The sequence below is a fragment of the Anoplopoma fimbria genome, chromosome 9, assembly GCF_027596085.1.
Source record: "Anoplopoma fimbria isolate UVic2021 breed Golden Eagle Sablefish chromosome 9, Afim_UVic_2022, whole genome shotgun sequence".
Lineage (NCBI taxonomy): Eukaryota > Metazoa > Chordata > Actinopteri > Perciformes > Anoplopomatidae > Anoplopoma > Anoplopoma fimbria.
Window position 1 is genome coordinate 10618835 of NC_072457.1, and position 23003 is coordinate 10641837.

A 23003-nucleotide genomic window follows, 5' to 3' on the forward strand; every position below is an offset into this window, starting at 1 on the left:
CAGACGTATAATCGGTGTTTCATCAATCGATATTGCACCACTCAATCCCCTCTAAAACCACAAATTTATGTTTTTACATTGCTGTCTGTCAAGGCATGAAACAAACAAGATATAACATGTTAAGTAGAGAACTTTAGATTTCTTTACTTTTGCGAGCGCCAAACTGCCTGTTTTTCCCTGCTTCCAGCTTTAGTTTCTGTTTAGAAAAGTGCTTGTTGATATCAATGCTTAAAAACTTTAATATTAGGAGGACAAAATTGTAGCCAGTAAACTGTGATTAAGATGTCGACAAAGGCCTTCCGGTAAAAACTAGTTCTCTGATTTAGTGAAATTATATGACCAAGAATTACTTTAAATTTGAGCAGGTTACACTAAGCTATATGCAATTCATCATACTTCATCTAGGAAAGAAAAGCAATTCAAGAGTGCCACCCAAAATGTCAAGTTATTTCTTGAAAGTATGTACTTAATCTGTGCTTTACACAGGTTCCTGGTAGAGGCCATCTTCCTGGGCCCGGCAGATTTGTTGGGAGAAGCAGAGGACATTCAAAACGCAAGAAGCCCAACTGGAGGAACCCCGGCCCACTGGTAAGCTCCCAACGACATTATAGCTATACTCAAATGAAAAGAGTAAAACAAAAATGTAATAAATTGGGTCTCTACCACATTAAAGTCTTAAATTCACTCCTGATGTCATTCAAAATGCTGTTATAGGATCATTTATGTCATATGACTATTTATGATGTTCATCCTCTATTGAATATTTTTTACAACCATATGATGAAAGGTCCAATTTTATCAAATATTACAAATTAGCAGCTAAAGTAATCACACAGTTACGTTTTTCTTCTTTTAGGTCTTTACCCCTGTGTTCAAGGTAGGCCTCCTCATCTCTCAATGTGATATTAACACACTCATAATTACCAGAACAGATGGTCAAAAAGTCTGATTTTTGTGTTTATAATTCCTTTTCAGGTTGACAACGTGACATTTCAGGTAAGATCGTGAGTTTTAAAAATGTTTTAATATTATATACAGAATGTATGAATGTTTGAAATAACAGGCTTGACACTGGATATTAAATTTCAACTAACTGTGTGGCGTTTCATCCATAGAACGTCACTGATGTAACCCTGAAGGAGGTAAACAATATGATTTAGTGGCTTGATTTAACTTTTATTGAGAAATTATTCATTGATTTACTCGATTGTAAATAACAGCATCCTTTGAAATGTTATGATTCCACTGACCTTTGGTGTGAAAATCTCACAGGGGGAGAACGTATTTATGATGCCAAAGGTAAGTGACTAAAGAATCAACTTTCATATAATGTTTATTGTAGTTAAATAACCAGAAGAAAGACCATAAAGATTATTTTGATTATCCATCAATACTAATGACGGACAATCCATCCATAGCAGGGAGGAAGAGGACCTCACAACCATAAGGTATAAAAAGTTATTGAACTCTCTGTAGCAGTGATAACAGTGTCAAAGATCAGACTCTGAGCTATTTGATTTTTACTTTTACTTCTTTTACAGGGCGGAAGACACAGGCCTCCGTTGACTGGGGTAAAAACTTTAATTTCAGTCAAATAATAAAAGAAAACATATATATATTCTACTCTGGCTGTTTTTTTTAAGCAGCTGTACTTTATTTGATCTTTGATTGTGTATTTAAATCAATGACATTGTGATTTTTGTTTTTCTTAATCTCAATTTTAGCAATTTGTGAAGCTCAACTACAACTCCACAGAGCCGGTAATCTCCATGATGTTTCCTGTAATTTATATGTTTTTGTTTTTTTTAAAGATTCAATGCTAATCACAATTTCTCTTTTTCCAATTGAAGAACAAAGTCTCCATTGAGTTTGGGGTTTTCAAACCTGTAAGTATCGACAATTTATTGAACTTTGGAGAGTGATAGTTGTTTTGGGTTCATTTGAACAACTTTTTTTGTTTTCAAGATGAACCTTGGAAATTTTCTTGGAGAGGAAAACAATACAGATGAAGATTAAAGGTGAGGATGTTAAAGGAGTGAAAGTGATTAACTTTTATTCCCCATCATAAGTTTGTTACAATAACTGCTACTGACAAGTTTTCTTATCTCTCACTTTTCTCAGGAAGAAACCAACAATCACAAGTTTGATTGAATAACTTCAAAGAGGATTACGGTTTTCTTTCCTGTGGTTTATTCTGAGAAATCACTCAGCATTTTCCTGTACAAGAATAATTTCTGTGTACCAAAATAAAACTCTTAAACAAATTACTTTGAGAAAGGTCTTTATTTGACATGTTTTGAGAGCAAGGAAGGGATTCCTGACACGACACAAGACAGTTTCAGAGTAATATAAAAATAATTGAGTACATTCTGCATTTAGAAGAATGGCACACTCCTTACATTTAGTAGAATGAGTGATGTGGCTGAACACAAGAAATGCATTTTTTGACCGATCAGCTCGTTGTTATTTCCCAGGTGACATCTAAGGCTCGAACAGGAAGGGGAAGTTGGACTGACCCTAGAGAAAACACAAAAAAAATAGTTGTTGAAATATTCAGAATCAAATCCTGCACAACATGAAGGACGGTGACATATAACAGAAACCAGGGTTTGGTTTGAATGTATAAAATCATACCTCATCAACACCTGGGCCAGATGCGTCGCCACGAGGATCAGGAGGAACTGTAGTAGACTCTTTCCGTGTCCCCATTGGCCATGTCTGATAGAGATAGTTATCAGAAGTTAAATAATCACAGCAAATACACTGAACTGGTGCACACTTGTCTCTTCCCTTGGTTATTGTTGAAATCATAAACATTAAGAGGTTGTGTATGTAGTGAACTCACTCTTTCAGTTTGCACATTAGGCAGGGAAGCCTGCTAAAGTAAGAAGACATGCAGAAAAATAAGAATTCAAAGTATATACACAATTTAAGTATTTACGTATTTCATTTTAAAATTCTAAATTCCAGGGTTGCGACATCTTGTTTTTTGAGCGGCCCTGAGACACACACACATTAACAGATTAAAATAAAAAATAATAAACATGCCTCATCTGCACAAAACAAATTTATATGGTGCAACAGGTATTACAATTGTGCTGAAACACTGAAATGTGACTGAGCTGACATGATTTCAGCAGCATGTGGTCAATATGCCGATAAACGACTTTGCATCACAGTCACCGCACATGACTCAACATCTGCAGCTATGTTATTATCATTAAATCTTATCTTTAGTCATGTCATCTTGCATGTCTCACCTGCAGAGGGAACTGCGGTCTCTGTGTGGTTCTCTCCAGCTTCTGCTGACCATTGTTGGGCTGCAGCACCACATTGTTCCTCTGCTGGGGATAGCCGTAAGGAGACACAAAGTACGGAAAGCCCTGTGAATGACAAAATCAATTTAAATCAGCAGTGAGCATCTGAGTGAACATATTGAGGTTTGCACACTGGTCAAAATGTTTTCCTTCATACCTGCTGTCTGGGAAGCTGAGGAAATCCATAAGATGGGTACTGGAAATGTGGAAACGCCTAAAGAAAATTTAAAGCTGTTATTGATTTCTCCATATGACAGTGAGGAGCAGCAGCTGAAGGCATAACTGCATCTCCATGCTGCTTTGTTGTACCTGAAAAGGGTTTTGGGCCTGCTGAGGAACATTAGGAGCGTTGGGATCCTGTGGCGGTCCAAGCTGCTCTTGCTGGCCGTTGGATATGAGCATTGGCATAAGATGGTTGCCCTGGCCGGGGAAAAACAGCTGGGGTCCCTGGGGGCCGAAAGGATTGGTCCCTTGAGGGTTAAAGTTCAGCACCTGTGGAGTGAGCAGCACCTCAGGCTGCTGCTGCTGCAGCACATACTGGGGCAATATTGATGACCCCTGCGGAAGCAAAGATTTGGTTTATTTATTTTTTCTGACAAAGGAATGCACATAATACTAGAGTTGAAAGGATAGCAAACATGTTTTTTTATATTCTTCCAGTACCTGTGTTTGTCCAAGGGTTGCAAGAGTTAGTCCGTTCAGTCTTAGAATCTGATCACAGAAGAGGGTTGTATTCAATTACATAAATTCCATATGGCCATTGGACATTGCAACCAATAAACATAAAAGTTTTAACAGATATATTTACCTCATTGCTGTTGCTTCCAATAATTCCAATCTGCAACTGTAAAACACAAAAAAATAACACTTCATCACTGCCATTTTAGAAGATATGAAAAAAAACGTTATCTTTAACTCACTGGAAAAGCGAAGCTTGTCTTCAATAGACAGACCAACAGAAGGGCAGTCTGCAGCTTCATGATGTCCTAGAGTCGGTTCAAACATAAAGCATGTTTAAAAACACATATCCTACCATATATACACTTTGACAGAAATAAATATTTTACTGAGAGATCTTACTGTTCCTCTGGTTCTGCTTTCGTTTTCTGTGTGCCTGTCTCCTCACCCTGCCCATATATATATCCCTTTTAAATTCTGTCCATGTGAGCTGTTATAGTCCACCACCAACCCATCCAGACAATGCGTGGTCAGTGTGACAGACACTCCTCATGGCATCAGACTCAGACTCTTACAACACAGGGGAGGTAAGTATGTTATTAGGAGTAGGTCATGTCTCTAAACACCATGACATGCTCTGCGTCAAGTTGTTAGCAAACCTCTACATTTTCAGAAATCTATGTGTTTAGACAAACATTTCACACCAGCTTTTCATGGGATGTTTTAGTGTCTGTGCTTTAGTCTTAGGGGACTTTTGTACTTAACACATGTGTTATAGGTCAAGTTTATATAAATATGTGTGGCGCTTATACTTTTTTGGCATGTCATGAGAAAAAAAAAGGCAAACAGAAGCTTATAATCAGACATTTGTCACAAGTTGTTCATCGTGCGCTGACTGATGTTGGCATCTAATTGGTAAATCGTAGGTATTACAGTAATCGCTGACTGAGTTGGGATTCATGTTGAAGATACACAGCAAAAAAACTTGAACATTTACACCAGTGTTTTTGTGAGTCTTTCTGGAGAAGTTGGTCTGCTTCTGCATTAGTTTAAATGATGATTCTTTTTTATGCACCCATGCACCTTTGTTGATGCATTTTTTTTTTAATTATTTTTTTTTTAACTCAGTTGTAACTTCTTTTTCTTGTAAGTTAAACAATTAAATCAGTGTCAAACTTGCCCTTGTTTGTGAACCTGCAGTGTGACAAACAGGCCTTTTTCACAGGAGATACTTTGACTTGTCTTACCAGGAGAAGCACAGGTGTTACCAATAACATTAACGATGGCTACGTTCCAGTGAGCCATGGCAGTGTGGCAATTATTAACACCTGTGCTTTATACTGTGACATAGTAACATGTTTTAGAGTGTGTAAGTCCTCACCTGTTTCAAATAACTTCAACTGCAGTGAGTGAAACCCAAAAAAAGCTCTTCTTATTTTTCGGCCTTGTTCAAAACGGGTATTTTTTCAGTGCAAATTATCCAGCTATGTGTTTGATTTTACTTTATATCCTTTAGATGGCAGTAGAGATCCACTTCATATTGCAATTATGGCCACAATTCATTGGTGAGAACTGTCTGAACCTTCTCAATGCATTGGTGTAAAATCAGACGATTACACAAAACAAACTTTCATTTAAATATGATTTATTTTATTGGTCAGTTAACATGTCACAATTGGTTTTTTTTGTTGTTGCTGGGATTCATTCTATCGGTCATTTATATAAGAAAGAATCATACAAATCAGGTTTTATTATCACGTTGGTGATTGAAAGTTAATAGCGGCACGTTAATAATCTTCATGTTGATAGTCTTCGTCACAGGGAGTTGTTGTAGTTGCTTCAGATGGAGCTGGAATCTGAGGAATTGAAGAGGGAATAGAGAGTGAATGAACAGGGTTGATGATGTTATCCACCTAAATCTGCTTCTTTAGTCTTACCTGAGTATCCACAGTGGTCGTTAAGGTGTTGTCCTGTTTCATAACCTGACGCTAGACAGTCAAAGAACAAGAATTAGCCAGTGTAGCTTCCATCAGTATTCACATCTAGTAAAGTTTACTTTGTTCCTACCCTGAATCTTCTTAATGGGTCAGGCTGAAGAGGAAGCTGCTGTTGGGTGGCACCACCTGCGATCCCCTAAACACAGGCAGCAAGATTTATTGACTCAAGTGAAACTGAATTTCCACAAATCATCATGTAGCCTTTAATAAAATTGGTTGTGAACTGCAGTGATAGAGGTGAGTGATTACCATCAGAGGCTGCTGAGGAGGATTCCCTTGTGCCATTTGAGGAACTCCCATAAAAGGAAACTGATAGCAGACAAGAAAGACATAAATCCATGCTTTTATGTGTTACTCTAAAGTCTGACACAATATCAAAAGTTGTGTGTTCTAAACACAACTACAGGTTGTCCAACACTAACCCCATTGACTGCAGGGACAGCGTACACGTTGGGAATGGGAGCCGGTGCAGCAAAAGCAGGACCTCCAGGAACAAACTTTTAGATGGAGAAAGAGGTTACAAATGTGACCGTTCTTATGAAGGTTATTGGTTTTTTTTTGTAATACTCTTAAATTGTTAATAATTTGCACATATTGTTGTATAAAGTCATGAATCATCTGGTTTAACAGCAATCTGTATTCAGTTTATAATGCACAAAAGGGTGGCAAATGACAGTATTTTTAATTTACTAATCCCAAAGATATCTAGAACCAGCCAGTGAGATAACAGAAGAGCGCCATCCTGTGGTGTGGTTAAAGCTCTCTACCAAATGCATTGCAATACCATGCAAGTTCTGTTTATTTCTTGGATTAGTTGTCTCGTTTTACACAATATGAAATTAGAATAAATATTTTTTGTTCTAATCTTTATTGCAACAAAAACAAATGAGTAGATATACATTTAACAATTTAAACTAAATCTAAGACTCCTAAAACTCTAAAACTATTTTTCATCAATTTGAAACACATTGTTGAATTATGACATGCCATTTTTTTTGCTGTCAAAGTGATGTAATCACATGACAACCTTATAGACCCACCTGAGCAAACTGTGGTTGCCCGATGAAACCACCAGCGACCATAGGTGTGTTCAGGCCTCCAGCCATCATCCCAGGGTTCAGCCCGTTTGCCATTCCTCCATTCATTCCTCCCAACATCCCTCTGTTCATTCCTCCCATCAACCCTCCATTCATTCCTCCCAACATCCCTCTGTTCATTCCTCCCATCAACCCTCCATTCATTCCTCCCAACATCCCTCTGTTCATACCTCCCATCAACCCTCCGTTCATTCCTCCCAACATCCCTCCGTTCATTCCTCCCAACATCCCTCCGTTCATTCCTCCCAACATCCCTCCATTCATAGCGTTCATAGCTGCCAGCATCCTCTGTTTCTGTGTGAAGGGGGAGAAAAAGCTTTTGTTTTAAACCCATGATCTAATTTGGATTTATGCACAAATCACATATAAATTAGTAGTAAGAGTTGTTTCTTACCTTGCCTGCATTGACCTGTAATAAGTAAAGAGACCAGACAGAAGTTACATGCACTGCTTTTAGATAGATAACGTGTATCATATGAATTATTAGATGGATAGATATATAGATGGATTATACTCACATAGCAGATGGTTGCTACAAATGTAAGGAGAATGAGCTTCATTTTGCAGCCTGAAACCTGTAAAAAGACAAGAATAAATAAATTTAACTCATAACATTGAAATATTTTTGGTAATATTTGCATGATTTTAGTTAGAACATGAACATAATTATACATTTCAATCCTATCATAAAATCTGAATTGTGCAATAGATACCTTATATTTCTTTGTTCTGGTTTCAAATGTTATGTGCCAAGGAGGACTATAGTTTGCTCTCTGAATTTTGCGCACCTTTTATCAGTCCCAGCGATTATTATGAGCCAATTAGAGAGGAGAACACTGACTTGATCATAAACTATATTTGTCCCCTGTGTGTCATGGGAACCTGTGTGAGATATGACATCTTCTTTTCTATGGTACAAGTTTAAAAGAAATATATGTAACATTGAGCTGCCTATTTTCCAAAGCACTTATATTCAACCATACATTGTTCTCGATGCAGCAGAGAGCCCTCAAAGAATAACAGAGTGAATCAGTGTCTTGGGAAGGGTTTCTGGAGGTTTCTGGAAGCTCCTGACTAAAACCAGTGTATGAACCATCTAAATGCTGCGGGTTGTGGTCACAGGAGGCAAACAACTGACATCACCATCAAGTGCTTTTATGGAGAGACCGTGAAAAATATGTCTGTAAGCTTATACGTAATTAAACATTCACCTAACAAGCAGCACACTTAGAAGATGGTCGTGACTTCAGCAACACATAATGACATCTTTCATGTTTCATGCTGCTCTATTATCATGCAGAGTTGAAATACTTGCCGCGGGCATGTCTAGAGGGTAGCCTCAATGTAATTTGTATTCAGTTTGTTTTTGTTTCAAGCTGATTTTTTTGCCCCACCAGCCCTAAAACTACTACTCGTATAGCATAGCAACTCAACAGTGATGAGCACAAAATGACAGATGGCTTTTCATTTGTAAAAAAAACTCTGCTGGTGCCGAATTACTGGAGCAGATATTTGTCTGTCATGTTTCATCATCAGCACATTTTCTCAAGATGTTTAGAGCCATTACATTTATTCCCAGTGTGGTTGTCTGTTGTCACATACTGAGGCTGTCTGGGAAAGGTTTTTTTGTTTTGTTTTTTATGCTGACTGAGCAGCCCACAGGCGACCAGGTAAACACCCTCTGTGGAAGTCTGATCTGGAGCTTTATACTAATTACACACTGTCATGCAGTTCAAATTAAGTAACATTTTCTTCCTGTTTGCTGTTTTAATAATGTGATATTTCCTATTTTTATTACATAAATATAGTTGTTTTTATATGTATGATATGTGAATGTATAGAGGAATTCATTTTTCAGTATTTTCTTTGTAAACTGTTCTGCCATGATGTTAGCAATGTGTTTCAAGATGTTTTTTTCATATTTAGAGACCACAATCAACATGTTGTACGCAGATGCAAGCAGTGCACTGTAAATAGAAATTTGAGCATATTTGTGGCAGTCTCTCACACAAAAATAACATTAGAGGAGCCACGGCCATGACGCTGGTTTATCAGTGTTTCAACATTATTCCGGCTCCAACGACATGTCATCAACCATGTATTTTATTGATAAATTGGAATAAAGACCACAAAGATTCAACAATTGACTTCCATCATTTATTGGTAATTAGTTATGTTGACAATGATTTATAACATTCCAGCATAGTTGTGAGACAGGATCAGGATGTAGTGAATGAATCATGAGATATCTGTGACAGCTTTATGGTCTCATATCGCTTGCTTCCCCTTCATCTCCATCCCAGAGCCTTCTTCTTCCTCCTCCTCCTCCTCCTCCTCCTCTTTAGCTGTCATCACCTTCATCACTGGAGACTGTGTCCTCATGAGGCGAGCTGCAACTGAACGCTGAAACCTCAGTCTTCCGGCTGCCCTCCCACCAGCGGTGCCCAGCCGCTGCTGGTTGTTCAACCCGGCCACCGGGATCAGCTGCACCTGGCCGGGAGTCAACAGGGCACCCTGTGGGTTTCCTCCAGCATTTCTCTGTGGCAGCACAGCAAACAGTGTGACCGGCCCACCATTGGCACCCTGAGTCAGCTGCCCTTGTTGGTTCACATTGGCTGTGCCCACCTGCCCCGCGAGAAACGCCCCACCTTGTTGGAGAGCTCCGACTGGAATCAGCTGCTGCAGGGGAGCCTGACCTACTTGGTTCCCAACTGGCTGGATAAAATATGAGCCACCAAGTTGGACTAAGTACGCCACAAGGGGTTCACCATTAATTGGGACCCCATTTTGAGCCCCAGGGTTGGCATTGTTTCCACCTGCTGCTCCATTATTATTCACTCCCCCATTGGCAAGTGCCTCAGCACTCCCTGAGGACACACCACCCTCAACCACAACGGCCAAGGTCTGGAAGACAACCCACAGCATGCAGAACATTCTCTCAGTACAGCAGACAGTCGACAGGTGAAGAGCTGCTTCCCGCTTTGCTTTTATAGAGAGCGACAGATTCAGTGATCACCAAGAAAGGTCCAATCGGAGTCCAGCGCTTTGTCTCAAAACAACAGTCAGTGTAATCATCATGACCATGCTGGAGGCTATTTTTTGCTTTGTTACCTTACAGAGGGCCATTATTCAGGATTATGTGTCAAACCTTAACCAGCTATCAGTGACTTGCATTCTCAAAACCATTGTTGCAGTGGTCGTATTTTCATGTCATGGTGGCATCGGGGAAATTTATAAAATAATAAAACATGATATTGAAGCTTAAACAGATGTTTCCAGAGTTGGATCCACAAAAATATGATGCAATAACTTTATTTCAGGGCTGTAAGGAAAGTCATTATTACTGAACTTTGCTACTGTACGTCATATCATATTGTGATGTACACTGCTATCCATAAAGCTTTAATTAGAGCTACAAAGAAACATATATGCACTGACAAACATTTACAGCATTTGCCACTAAGATAGAAAAACACACATTTACTACTGTAAAATGATACTTCACCTTGATTTAAAGAGTAATTGTGCACTAAATCACTCCAACATAAAAAACACAGTTCTTTTCAAGCCTGGTACTATGTACAACAACTTTTCTACTGATGAGCTGATGTAAACTCTTCCCCAGTTTGGAATGTATTAGGAAACAGTTTCTGGATAAAACCATCTAAACATAACACTTTCTTGTATTCTAATACAATTATTCTAGCAGCTTAGTCTTAATACAGAACAAAGATCCAAAGCTTAGCTTGACACAAAATAACAGCAATGACCACCAACACAAATTTTGTTTCTTTCATCTGTTTGTGTCAGACAAGTTTCTTATGTTACAGAGGTTCATGAAGGCTTCAAGCTGCACGATCAGAATGCTGTACCGTTTCAAGCTGCTTGTGTAGTCGATGGAGTACAAAATTAAGCTCAGAATAGCAGGTTGGCATCCATATCATCTGTGGAGAAAACAGATAGCACGCATTAATAGGATGAAAAATAAAGGACAACAGTATTTGCCCTATGCTTTAGAATTGCACGAGAATTAAAGCCGACAAATATAAACAAATCATAAACCAGTGTTTTTACTGAACAGCCCTTACAAAAAACTAACTGCTATGTACAATATGTGATGTTAAATCATTATTTAATTGGATATGTTTTGTCAGTAATTTGAAAACTTAAATAAAATCATATACATAAAAAATATTATGAAATAATAATAAATGATTCACATTTTTATTTAGGAATTTGATTAAAATAATAAGACACAGAAAAAAAATATGCTTTAATAGTTAAATAACTTTTTGGGGAAAAATCATCATATTCAAAAGAGGTATTTAATGTGAACGCAGAAGTGGCACAGTTAAAGCTATCAATGCATAGAACATATTACCACAGTATGTTCTTGACATAGTGTTGCCCTTACCATTCTTGATACCGAAACAGGAAGTCCACTCTTTAAAGGACACCTGCTTGTCCCTGTCAGCGTCGCACTCTTGGAAGAAGCGGGAGGTGCAGTGCTCCATCGGCACCAGAGGGACTCGAAGTGGGGCCAGCTCTGAGTGGGTCAAGACTCTGCACAGGACGGATGAACATCCAGTTTTGATCATTGTGAGCGTCTAAATCATATACAGTACACTATGTTTGCATTATAATAATACTCATGAAAGGGTTTAATTATATAAGCTGCCCAGCTCTGGCTGGGGTTTTGTTAAATATTTTACATTTGCCATTCCTGTCGTTGGAAACTTTACATACTTGACATGAAGTTCACTGTCAGCACAGTGCAATAAAATGTACCTGTCTGAAGGGTGTTGGTCCAGCTGTGCAAACTGCCAGTGCACTGGGTAGATGTACATGTTGTAGTTCTTCTCAAAGTCCTGTGCAAGCAGCTCAACAGAGTGATCACCAGCATGAAGACGCCTCTCACTCTCAAAGATTTTCTTCACCTACAGAACACCAAAGATTGATTTACTGTGATTACCTAAAATATAAACTGTTAGCAACATACATTTTATATAAGTTTCCCATTTCCCAAAGCTGCTGTTTGACTTTCATTCACTACTGGACTGATTTATTGATAAAAGTGACACAACAAATTGCAGAGAAATCATCGTACTTGAACAGGTTTTCAAGATTGATATTAAAAAAGAAATCCCATATATTCATTTGAGCAGTGGATCGTACTCTAAAACGCTGTTTGGGTGTGAGGAAGCCAGGAGCAATGGAGTCGTGTTCATAGAGCTGCAGCAGCACATTTTTCAGCCAGTCCCTCATTCGTAGAGGGAACTGGATCAGCTCAGTGTCAACACACAGAGGTATTACTGAGAAAGAAACAGAGACAAAGATCAGGGTCAAATAATCCAATAGACAGTGTTTAAACCATATGTACAGCACAGAGGTTAACTCTCACGTTTGCATGGTCCAGTGTAGTCCAGATGAAGTCTATGACCTCTCTTAGTTCCCTCCAGGTTGCATTTAGTGGCAAAGAGTTCACACGATGTATCATATGTTTTGTTGTTTGTTCCACAAACCTGCAGAAATTGAAAAACGAGCAACAGTCAAATGCATTACAACAGCTGTTGAACACCATTCCACCATTCCAGTCTATCTTTGAACAGATCATCCATACTCACATGATCAAACTCATTCACACCGGGAGGACACTCTGACGGCTCTTGACACACACAGCTTGGCTTATTTTCCGCATCAAGTTTGCACGTCTTTCCACGTTTGCAGGGAAAGTTGTCACATGGATCTAGAAGAAAAAACATGCACCGCAATGACCTTTGACCTATACACTTTTAAAACCAGTTGTATCAAGAATCATTTTCAGCACTGTTTTTGTCGTATCTTGCTGTGTGATGACTGGAAATCAATGAGCTATAACCACAGCACACCATCGCACACATTCCTCTGCCATTTGAGTTTGTACAGCGATCAGATTCAACTTGATCTCCAGTATTCACAACTTAAGCCGTGTTGCGAGCTGTGTTTTGGTAGTGACCGTGAAGCAGAGTGACACTAGTCATGCGGAAGTTTAAGCTAAATGACCCATTCAGCAGATTCCGGTGCGAGGCTGTTGGGATAGTGCATTAGTCGGTATGGTGAGTGCTGAATTAACCAACCAGCAGGGGCTTCTGGGCGATGCACGCCTCCGCCAAGAGAGGGCCTGGAGCTCGGGTAGAGATCCACTGTGGCTCTTATCTGCACTGGATTCATTCCTACTAAAGGACCCTGGAAAAGAAACATGAAAATGCAATTTCTTGAGATATTTCTTTAGATATTTAAATGAGCCAGCAGCTGCCTGACAACTTTGATAACTCAAAAATATTGATCATAACCACTTAAATGAAATGAATGTACATTGTGTATGCATTACCCATTTTCCTGCCCTTCTCCTCTTTGCCTTCTGGACTGTATTGTCAATACTGCCGCCCTCAGACAGCTGAGGAACCTGTTGGCTCTGTTCTGGTTCAGACTGTGTTTCCTCCGTCTGTGGAGAGTGCTTCCTTGCCCTCTTGTTCTTCTTTTGCTTCCTTGTTTTTCCGTTGGTGTGACTTCCGCTGTCATTCTTACTTTTCTCTTCCTCCTTTCCAGCCGCTTCAGATCCTGATTCAAACCCTGTGCTGCTCTTTGGTTCTTGTGGGTCCACATGTACTTCAGGTTTTTTCTCATCAACATCTTTGGATTTGTTCTGTGAATCTTTGTCCTCGTCCTGATCAGACACTTGCTCACCGTCCACTGCCTCAGTGTTTTGTGTGTCTCGTTCGTAGTCATCTGCAATGTCGGGCAGACCTTTCTCACTGGTTTCCGTCTCCTTAACAGCTGTTTTGGGTTTTATTTTAGCTGATACAATCTGTAGCGGTTGTAAGATGCCACTGTCAGCAGCATAGTCGAGATCAACTGGGATCTCTGATTCTGTGCTTCCATCTGTGTCCTCCAGCAATGAAAATTGCTCCTCTCTTTCTGCTATTTTTACAACAGACTTTTCCTCCTTTTCCTTGGGTGACACATTTTCCACCACATCTTCGTCTTTCTCCAGCATGTCAGCGACCTCTACACTCTCATCCTTTACCTCTTCTTTTTCTTCCTCATCTGTCACCTTTATTTCTAATTTGTCGTCCAACTTCCTCTCCTTCACCTCAGCTTCGTCGTTCTCCACGGCTTCACCAGACTCCACCTTGCCTTTGTCCGTCTCCACTTCTTGTTCTTCCTCTAGCACTCTTTCTTCGGCTTCCTGCTCTTCTTCTGCTTCTTTCTTCAAGAGGTCTACCAGCTCCTCCTCACTCAGCAGGACTGCAGTGCTTTTTTCACTCCTTTCAGTCTCCTCAAACTCTCCCTCCTCCTTGTTAGCATTAGCATTGTCTTGGGAACTCAGTTCTTCATCTTCCTGCTCCTGGCTGCTGGCCTCAAACGTGACTAGAGTGGGTAAGATCTGCGGCTCGTTGGCCTCCTCTGTGATAATGTCCTTTTTTAGGAGAAAATAAAAAAAATCACATTTTTAAAACTTGTAATCATCATCAAGTACATTTTGAAAAAATCATTTTAGAGTCCTGCTCTACCTTTTCTTTGGCTTTATGTGAGGTCTTATGCAATCCATGATGCAATCCATGATGTTTTCCATGACGTTTACTCTTTACCTAGATGTAATGGGGATAATTCGTAATGCATTAAACAAATCTCACATCTTCTTTCTTGGTCATGTTTCTTTTTTTTTTCCTCTTTTTTATTACAAAAGAAAATGATTTGTCATGGCAAAGTTTAGTGTCAAATAAAAATATTACTCACAGACAGGGCAAAAGTTGCTGCCAGTAAGCAAAGGAATACTAAGCAGGCCCTCATACCTGAAACAATGAAAGGAATACTTTAAATATGGGACAAAAATCAAAACAAATTTGAATTACACGTTAAAATTATGGTGAATCACAGGAGACCTGGAATTTGGATAAAGTGATTTACAAAACACACTATAAACAAACATTGCATTATAATCTGATTTCTCACAACACAGACATGAACTTGGCAAATCTTTCAAAGTTGAAACAAATGAGTGCATCTGTGTGCTGCCAACACTTTCATGACAAGCAGAGCTGCAGGACTGGCCTTCACTGTTGTCATGGTTACAGGCCTGTGAGATGTGCCTCTCTCTCTAAAGTCACATTCAGAGCTAAAGTAAACATCAGAGGCTACCAGACTGGAAAAAGTTGACTAAGTCCACAAACTTTTTGTCCCTCTGGACAGAAACAATACAGACACTACTGGGCCTGTCCAGGGGAACAAAAGCGCTCTGGTTCGGCCCACTAAACCCCAAATAGGTGTAGACGGGTGTAGACGGGTGGGGGTGGAGGGGGGTTATGGGAATAAATTATACAGTTTTATTTGATCTTTTCAGTATCGAGGCAATGTTAGATTTTTATACTTTATTTTCCCCAAGGGGAAATTTCACCCACAGTACTGTTGTACTGTTAACTAACTTAATTAACTTTTAATCTCTAATATAACAAACATATTACGTGATAGTCATAAATTAATCTCTCCCGCTATTCAATAAAGGAATATTTGATCAAACGTTGATCTAAGTTTTTACAATGCTATAAAATACATGTTGGTATAAAGATTATGCACAGCCGTGACTAAGCAACATTTCAATTTGTCCATATTACCTACAGTAAATTGGTACATCACAATATAGAAAGAATATGAATAGTTATAATCTGTTGATATGTACAAAAATAATTAAGGTATCAATGTCAAAATCAAGGTAAAGTTTTGACTATCACAAAAGAGGCTACAACAAAACGAAGCCAATAGTCGCTGCATACAACACACAACAAGTTTGATTGTAAACTATTTCTCTATTTGATCATTAACAATTACCTTTCATAGCAATGGAAAAGATTTACCTGAGGCTGGCAGTTGCAAGATAAATGACAAGCCTTGTCTGTGTTGAACCTGTGAAGTTGTCCTTTTGTATGCGAGACGGCGCTCACACTGTCTACACAGACTGGCATGCTGCACACACACACAGATTTTTTCTGGGTCGATGGTGCCAACACTTTTTCTAAACTTGGGGAGGGTCTTTGGGCAACAGAGATAACGAGAGAGGGAGATAAAGAGATCCCACACTGCACTTCATTTGGGTGCATGGTTTCCCAAAAAGGAAGTCTAGACAAAAGGTGACACTCCAGACTAAAAAACAGCAAAAATAATAACCCCATATGTTGATCTTTTGGTTGAATTGTATTTAAACTTATTTTATACATTATTTCTTGACTCGAGAAAACAATTTGGTGAGGTGAACAAGAAAAACAACCTTTTTTTTTGATTGCACACTTTTAGATATTTTATTGTATTTAGGGGGTAAATTATTAACATTGTTACAATTACCTGTTTAAAGTACTTGAACTGTTAAGCTGTTTTACAGTAAAACTGTTTTACCATGAGTGTGCTTTACAGTATAACTGCTCTACTGTAATTATGTTTGCCAGTTTAATACTGTAATTGTGTTTGACAATACAATACTGTAACATACTATATACTAAATATAGTCTATACTACTATACACTATTAACTAATCATTATTACAGCAAACAGGTTTTACTGTATTTCATATAAGAATATGGTACAATAAACAATAACATTTCATAAAAGATGTATTAGGTAGTAGATACTAGTTTCGAAGCACCCACACACCTAACACCACATTCCCAGTGCAGCTGCACTGCCTGCACGGTCTATATTTACGCTCATGCTTGAGAACACAAAAGCACCAGATAGATGTGAAATACAGAGCTGGTAAACCAGATCATTAATCCATAAACTGAGACAGCACATGCCTAGTTGTATTCATAAGAGTCACTCTGGAGGAGCACGAGGGATCTGCTCTTTAGGCCAGAAACGTCCAAAGAGATAACAGAAATGGTTTGCAGTTCAGCATACAGAAGGGCTAAAGCTACAAGCTACTGTCACCACATAGTGAACCTAAGAGTCCATGGGAAAAGATCAGTGCATGCACATCTCCCGTCTGGTTATTGCGCAATACCCATACGGCAGCATTTAGAGTTAATGTCAATTTTTAAAAATATTGATTTCTTTTTTGTTTTGGCAATGTTTTAATAAGTGTGTTTTGTGTAGTTATTTTATGACAGATTAAAACCAAACCAGTGAAACTCATCTGATGAAAGACAGTTTCAGGACAGAAATAACATAATTTTGGTCACTAGATGTCACTCTTTCACTTATCCTGATGCCACTAATATGACAAGTGTTGATATTTTAATATGATGAGTATGATGATGATCAACAGCATGATAAATATTTGTCACTATTAAATTAAAGTATTTCCAGCAACTGCTTGTGACAATAAAGGAAGAATTGTAAGAGTTGTCAGATGTCTTTTTAACATTTCCTCATTATAATATATACTACTACTACTCATTTGACAAAACACTTTCACATCAATTGAAATGCTAAAATGCTAATGTAGATTTTTAAATTGACATAGTATTCTGGGCACTCACAGTGTGAAGGAACAGTGTGTAGCATTGTGGGGGATCTGTTGGCAGAAATGGAATATAATATTAACAAGTATGTTTTCTTCAGTGTATAATCAACTGAAAATAAAATTGTGGGTGTAACCTTAAAATCAGCCATTTATATCTACAGAGTCGTTCTCCGCGTTCCTACAGTGGCCCAGAATGGATAAGCAAAACAGGCATGTGTTTTGAGTCAGCCACCGTAGTTCTCCTACACGCTTGGCACATGGGAGAAGTTTCAGTTGGGTGCAAATCCCTACACACTCCACATTTAATCTTGTGAATCTGAAAAGCAACTCGGAACTAAAGCAAATGAGAATAGTCGAGTAAAAGGGACATCATTTCCTTCTGAAATATAGTGGAGTGGAAGTACAAACATACCATAAATAGATAAAAGTCAAGTAAAGATCTTCAAAATCCAATCGGGATTATGATATTTAGCTACATTCCACCATTGCCTACAGCTGAATGGCAGACACTTTATTCAGTCCTTGAAGTGGCAGTTTAATTGCACTAATGAGCCCTAATTGGCCCAGCTGCTGCTCATTAAACACCAGGGAGCAACAGGAACCTGTGTCACTTTCAGATTTGAATTACTCCGCTCTATTTCTAGTCTGACCTTATGTGAATCTACAGTCACATAAAGAAAATCGATTACCTAGATGCGTGATTGAACGGGTCACAACATGATAAAAACTTAAGTAACCTGAGGGCAGACACTGTTGACTGCTGCTCTGTGTGCCACAACAGGCATCAACGTCCTCTCCTCACTCCTCCCCCTTTTCTAAAGCAGGACCTTACAGCAACTGGTAGCTGTGGTTTTTGGCAAACAGCTCCAGACGGGGGAACATCCCGTTTAATTACATGTTTCTTTTGCACAGTTGAAATCTAAAGTGAGGTTAAACAAGGAATTCTGTCATCTTATTTTGGGCCTGACCATACATGGATATCCAGGAAACAATTATGAGCCTCAGGGAAGGAATATAGAATACTTTTTTTTAGGCTTTCTACTGTACATGCCCTATTTTCAAGAACAAGACACAACATAAAAACATCATGTAACACTGAGGACATGTTTTTTAATAAAAAAGTATTTAATTTAATAAAATAAAAAGTATTAGTGTATTTTGCCTTAACATGTGTGTGAGACTCAATTTTGTTGACATTTTTTTCTTATCTTAAAGTATTTTGAATCTACCCTTGAGCAAGGCATTACCTCTCACCTGCTCCTTATATCTAATGATTTTATTATTTAACTGTTGTTACACTTGATAGTAAAGAAAATAAAAAACAGCCTCTTCGCCGGAAACAAACGTGACCCCGTCTGGCCCTCCTTTCCTCTCTGTGTGGGTGAGCTTGTTTTCTCAACAGGCCACAAACCCTATGTTTTAGAATGCTAAACTATATTTCACTGAAGACTTGAGAGGGGGTGGAGGACATGTAGTGGCTGAATGAAATAACTGTGTGTGTGTGTGTGTGTGTGTGTGTGTGTATTTCTGGCTTGTGTGTTAGTGTGTGTGTACCCATAATCGTGCCAGTGTGAATGTTGTTTTGAGCCAAGTACACCTACGCGTGCCGACAGTCGAGGGACAACAGGAAGGAAGTGATGCAATCGTTTTAATTCAGGTTACTTATATGCAGTTGTCCCTGCTTTCTACAGCATTTCCACACAGAGAGCTTTTACTGCCTCAACTGCCAGCTTTCCATACGTTGCTCAGAATAGGCACCTCTCTTTGCTGCTACTTACACTGAAGAGGACTTTTCTCACACCAGCTCTGAATTTAACGGACAAAAAGGTAAAACATTGACTTTATAACTTCCTACTTACTACATGATAACCTTTGCTGATTTGTCACTATTGGGTGAAATGTTTTGATTGTCTATTATGTTTTTTTTTGTGATTTTGTGTTTTAATGATCGCAAACAAGTTTACCCCAACATTTTCCTGTAGGATGGTATGCAGAATGAGTATTTGAAATTGAATTAAATCAAGTCAGTAACAATATTAATCACATGCTATATGTCTGTTCCAGAATGAAGGCCATTATTATAATGTTTTGCCTGATGGGAGCAGTTTGTGCCACCCCAGTAAGTATGATAAACAGAAAAAACAACCAATTAAGAAATGCAATTTAATTCAAATTTAGCAAATTTGGGGAAATATCTGGTTGCTTCTACGGATGAATTTATATAACATGCATATTGTATATCATGTCAAATGAACCAGAAAGTAGAGTTTCCAACCTGAAGAGCATAATTACATTTAAATAATACTGACTCTTCCAGTTGCAAACATAATGGCACAAGTTTTAGTGTGAGAATTTTCCTCCCACAGTAAGAATATCTACTATATGTCAGCAAAGCAGGAAGGCTCAGTAGTTTAAGAAGCATGTTAGAGGGTCTAAGTCACTTCACACTTCATATATAGATCCATCTTCTGCACATCAATCTACTACCATCGTGTTAAATATGACCTGTGATTCTTTTTCTCCAACAGATTTTCTTCAATGCTGTTTTGGAATCAAATGAGCTTGACTCAAACTCGGTAAGTGCTATCTGAAATCAGTCCCTCTTAAAGCCTTTGACTCTTTGACTGTCTACACATAAATCATTTGACTGCAGGCAGGTTGTGCTCCTCTCACACAGTCAGCAGAAAACCAAACAATAGGTGTGGTTACTCAAAGATTCTCCAGACCTTAAGACAATTCCCATTTCAGACACTATTGTTTATTATACCATGTGTCTGGACACAAATGCAGCAATAGCTTGATTGTGATGATTGCTGGTGCTGCAGTTATAAGGTATAATTAAATATATTGTGGTATGTGCTTCCTTTGTTTTTCTCTCCCAGACTGAAAGTCTGTCTGTTTCACAATCATCGGAAAATAGCACCTCAGAGCTTCAGGTAATGTACATACATGTAATCCAGTACAGAGGAAATTATTTTTTTCTGATGCATATAACTTTGTGCAGCACTTTTGCTTGCTGATATTGACCTTATTGGGTATATATTCCTATTTCTGTTGCAGAGCTCTGAAGAAAATACCTCAAGTGAAGTAAGTTATTTTGATTGGTCAACCTGCATGAGCTCTAATCATTTTTGATTGAAATACTCTAACAACGTTCTGTAAACGTGTCTGAATTCACCTTGTATACTTGATATCTTTTCAGAGTCCGAGTTCAGAGTCTGAATCAGAATCGGAATCAGAATCAGAATCAGAATCAGAATCAGAATCGGAATCGGAATCAACAGAATCTGCATCAGAGGACAAGGTGGGTTGTATATCACAATTTATTTTTTTACTTTATTGTTATCACTTAACTACAATAATCATGTTATTGATGGGTTTATATATTACATCATATTTTAAGAGTTGTTAAGGTAATATAATGAATGAATTAATGCAGAAATAAAACAGAGAAAATACTGCACTCTTCATTTTGGAAATAAATGCATTATTTTCTAAAACTGTATTTTTCTTTTCAACAAACAGACTTCAGAGGAGAGTAACAGTCTGTCGGATGTGGATGATGTGGTAAGACTACTTAAATAAAGTATTTTGTCAAACCTAGTATGTTGGTCAATTATTAAAGTATCGCACTTCATCCATCTGGTCTCCACTTAGCTCATATTCACTGTATTTCCACAGGCAGACTCCCTGACTGAAACCAGAGATAACAGCATGGGCAGTGAGGAAAACGTTAGAAAGGTGTGTGTAACATTTTTGTTTTAAACAATATGCCTTCACTTAGCTGATGATTAAAGTTGAGTAACACTATGCTCTGCTCCTTCAATGCATCAGAGTTGGGTTCAAGTGTACACAAGCGTCATCCAAGACCTGAGTGCAGAGGACAATAGCAGCACAGAGGTCAAGGGTCAACCAGACCAGCTGGCTGAGAAACAGCCCATTCACGTCCTCACCAGCGGCACTTTGAGACAGGGGACCAACGGAAACCTACCGCTGGTGGTCGATCCCACCTACAGCAGCGACACCACCAGTGACAGTGCAGACACCAGCGAGGCTACTGCTGTCACCACCACTGCCAGCAGTGAGAGCACCAGCAGTGAGAGCAGTGAGAGCAGTGAGACCAGTGAGAGCAGTGACAGCAGTGACAGCAGCGATGCCAGCAAGAGCTCGGAGGAGAGCGACGCCAGTGACAGCGCCGAGCTGGCACAAATCAAAACCAGTGGCTGTGTGAACGGAACCCGGAGCTGTGAAAGTGAAGAGTACTTGTTCCAGGATATAGGAGACGATGCTCACTACTCAGTGGACTCTCTGATGATGCCAGATGAGGATGAGAGGGAGTTTAGTCTAAGGAGATGATGGCATGCAGTTGTGCAGCTCTGTATTTTCCCCCACTGTGAACTACTGCACCATTAAATGACCTTCCTGAAGACTTCAGGATGATACATTTTTCCTCTTGCCCATTGCTTCTGAATGTTGATTTTGGCATTCAAATTTTAACTAGAGCTGATTGATTTTTATATATGTGATTATTATTGTGATGATGATGTAACCGAAGTATTTACTAAAATAATAAACAAATAATATAACGATTGTATTTGGTCCTTGCATGTTTTTGTATAGGCGTATCAATCAGATAATATCAGGAGGGGAAAGTACATTTGCTAATGCACTGAAACTTTAGTGTGTTGTCAAGTTGTGGGTATATATAATGTCCTCACTATATAGAGGAAAATAGTCTACTTTATTTTGCAGGTTAAGAACAGCTTCTAAAATATGAATTGTCTTGCACAAACTGTGCCCAAAGTAGTTCATATTAGCTCATTTAAATCAAATTGAACGCAGGACTTATTCATCCACTGTGGTATTGATAGTTACATTTCCATCATTGGTAACGTTAACTTACGTGTTTAAAAACGGACCTCCAAATGCCAACGTTACAATGTTGTAGCCTGCAATTGATGCCAGCTAGCTAAGTTATTACATCATATACCTTTATGTTGAAGTGAAAAGCATGGCCGGTTAGCTCAGTTGGTTAGAGCGTGGTGCTAATAACGCCAAGGTCGCGGGTTCGATCCCCGTACTGGCCACTACGTTTTTCTTAAAATTTTGACTTAACATTTTTTTTTTCATAGGAAAAACAAAATCCAAGATGACAGTGTCTCATTTCATTTTTCAATAAGGATATGAAAGCTCAAGCCCAAAATGTTATTTTATGTAGCCTTGCCTGTATAAAGGCTTACACTTGATGGCGACAAAGTCAACATTTCAATCTGGAGTGTCAAAGCTTTGACATTTGCTCAATTTAACATTAAGCAGACCTGTGCTGGGAATCACATAATGCCAACAAACTGATAAAGGTTAACTGATAAAGCTTTTGACATTATGTTACAATATCTTAAATAATATCAGACGTCATAGC

General features: G+C 38.7%; 3 protein-coding genes and 1 non-coding gene across 5 annotated transcripts; 2 read left to right on the forward strand and 2 right to left on the reverse strand.

The window, feature by feature from the left end:
* Positions 1 to 2271: 2271 nt before the first annotated feature.
* odam (odontogenic, ameloblast associated) lies at positions 2272 to 5045 on the reverse strand. 2 transcript variants are annotated; one of them, XM_054605057.1, is made up of 11 exons: positions 4993 to 5045; positions 4398 to 4565; positions 4238 to 4303; positions 4126 to 4161; positions 3981 to 4028; positions 3627 to 3875; positions 3475 to 3531; positions 3261 to 3383; positions 2846 to 2875; positions 2635 to 2718; positions 2272 to 2517 (listed from the first exon to the last, which is right to left on the reverse strand). In XM_054605057.1, exons 3-11 carry the CDS (start codon positions 4295 to 4297, stop codon positions 2482 to 2484), a joined length of 723 nt encoding a protein of 240 aa, XP_054461032.1. In that variant the 5' UTR covers positions 4298 to 4303; positions 4398 to 4565; positions 4993 to 5045; the 3' UTR covers positions 2272 to 2481. The 2 variants fall into 2 exon arrangements, with proteins under 2 accessions (XP_054461032.1, XP_054461031.1); XM_054605056.1 differs by having other exon boundaries at positions 2310 to 2517; positions 2846 to 2878.
* Positions 5046 to 10956: 5911 nt separating this feature from the next.
* On the reverse strand, positions 10957 to 14922 carry sparcl1 (SPARC-like 1). The gene is made up of 10 exons (XM_054604813.1): positions 14869 to 14922; positions 14643 to 14720; positions 13460 to 14548; positions 13206 to 13314; positions 12714 to 12835; positions 12491 to 12611; positions 12265 to 12401; positions 11878 to 12026; positions 11504 to 11652; positions 10957 to 11033 (listed from the first exon to the last, which is right to left on the reverse strand). Exons 1-10 carry the CDS (start codon positions 14920 to 14922, stop codon positions 11005 to 11007), a joined length of 2037 nt encoding a protein of 678 aa, XP_054460788.1. The 3' UTR covers positions 10957 to 11004.
* Positions 14923 to 19679: 4757 nt separating this feature from the next.
* Positions 19680 to 22079, forward strand: scpp1 (secretory calcium-binding phosphoprotein 1). Its single transcript, XM_054603809.1, has 7 exons — positions 19680 to 19703; positions 20113 to 20160; positions 20467 to 20520; positions 20645 to 20671; positions 20787 to 20873; positions 21266 to 21325; positions 21419 to 22079. The coding sequence occupies exons 1-7, from the start codon at positions 19680 to 19682 to the stop codon at positions 21938 to 21940; spliced, it is 822 nt and encodes a 273-aa protein (XP_054459784.1). The 3' UTR covers positions 21941 to 22079.
* Positions 22080 to 22597: 518 nt separating this feature from the next.
* On the forward strand, positions 22598 to 22671 carry trnai-aau (transfer RNA isoleucine (anticodon AAU)). Its single transcript has one exon. It is a non-coding gene; the product is annotated as a tRNA-Ile (tRNA).
* The last annotated feature ends 332 nt before the right edge of the window (positions 22672 to 23003 follow it).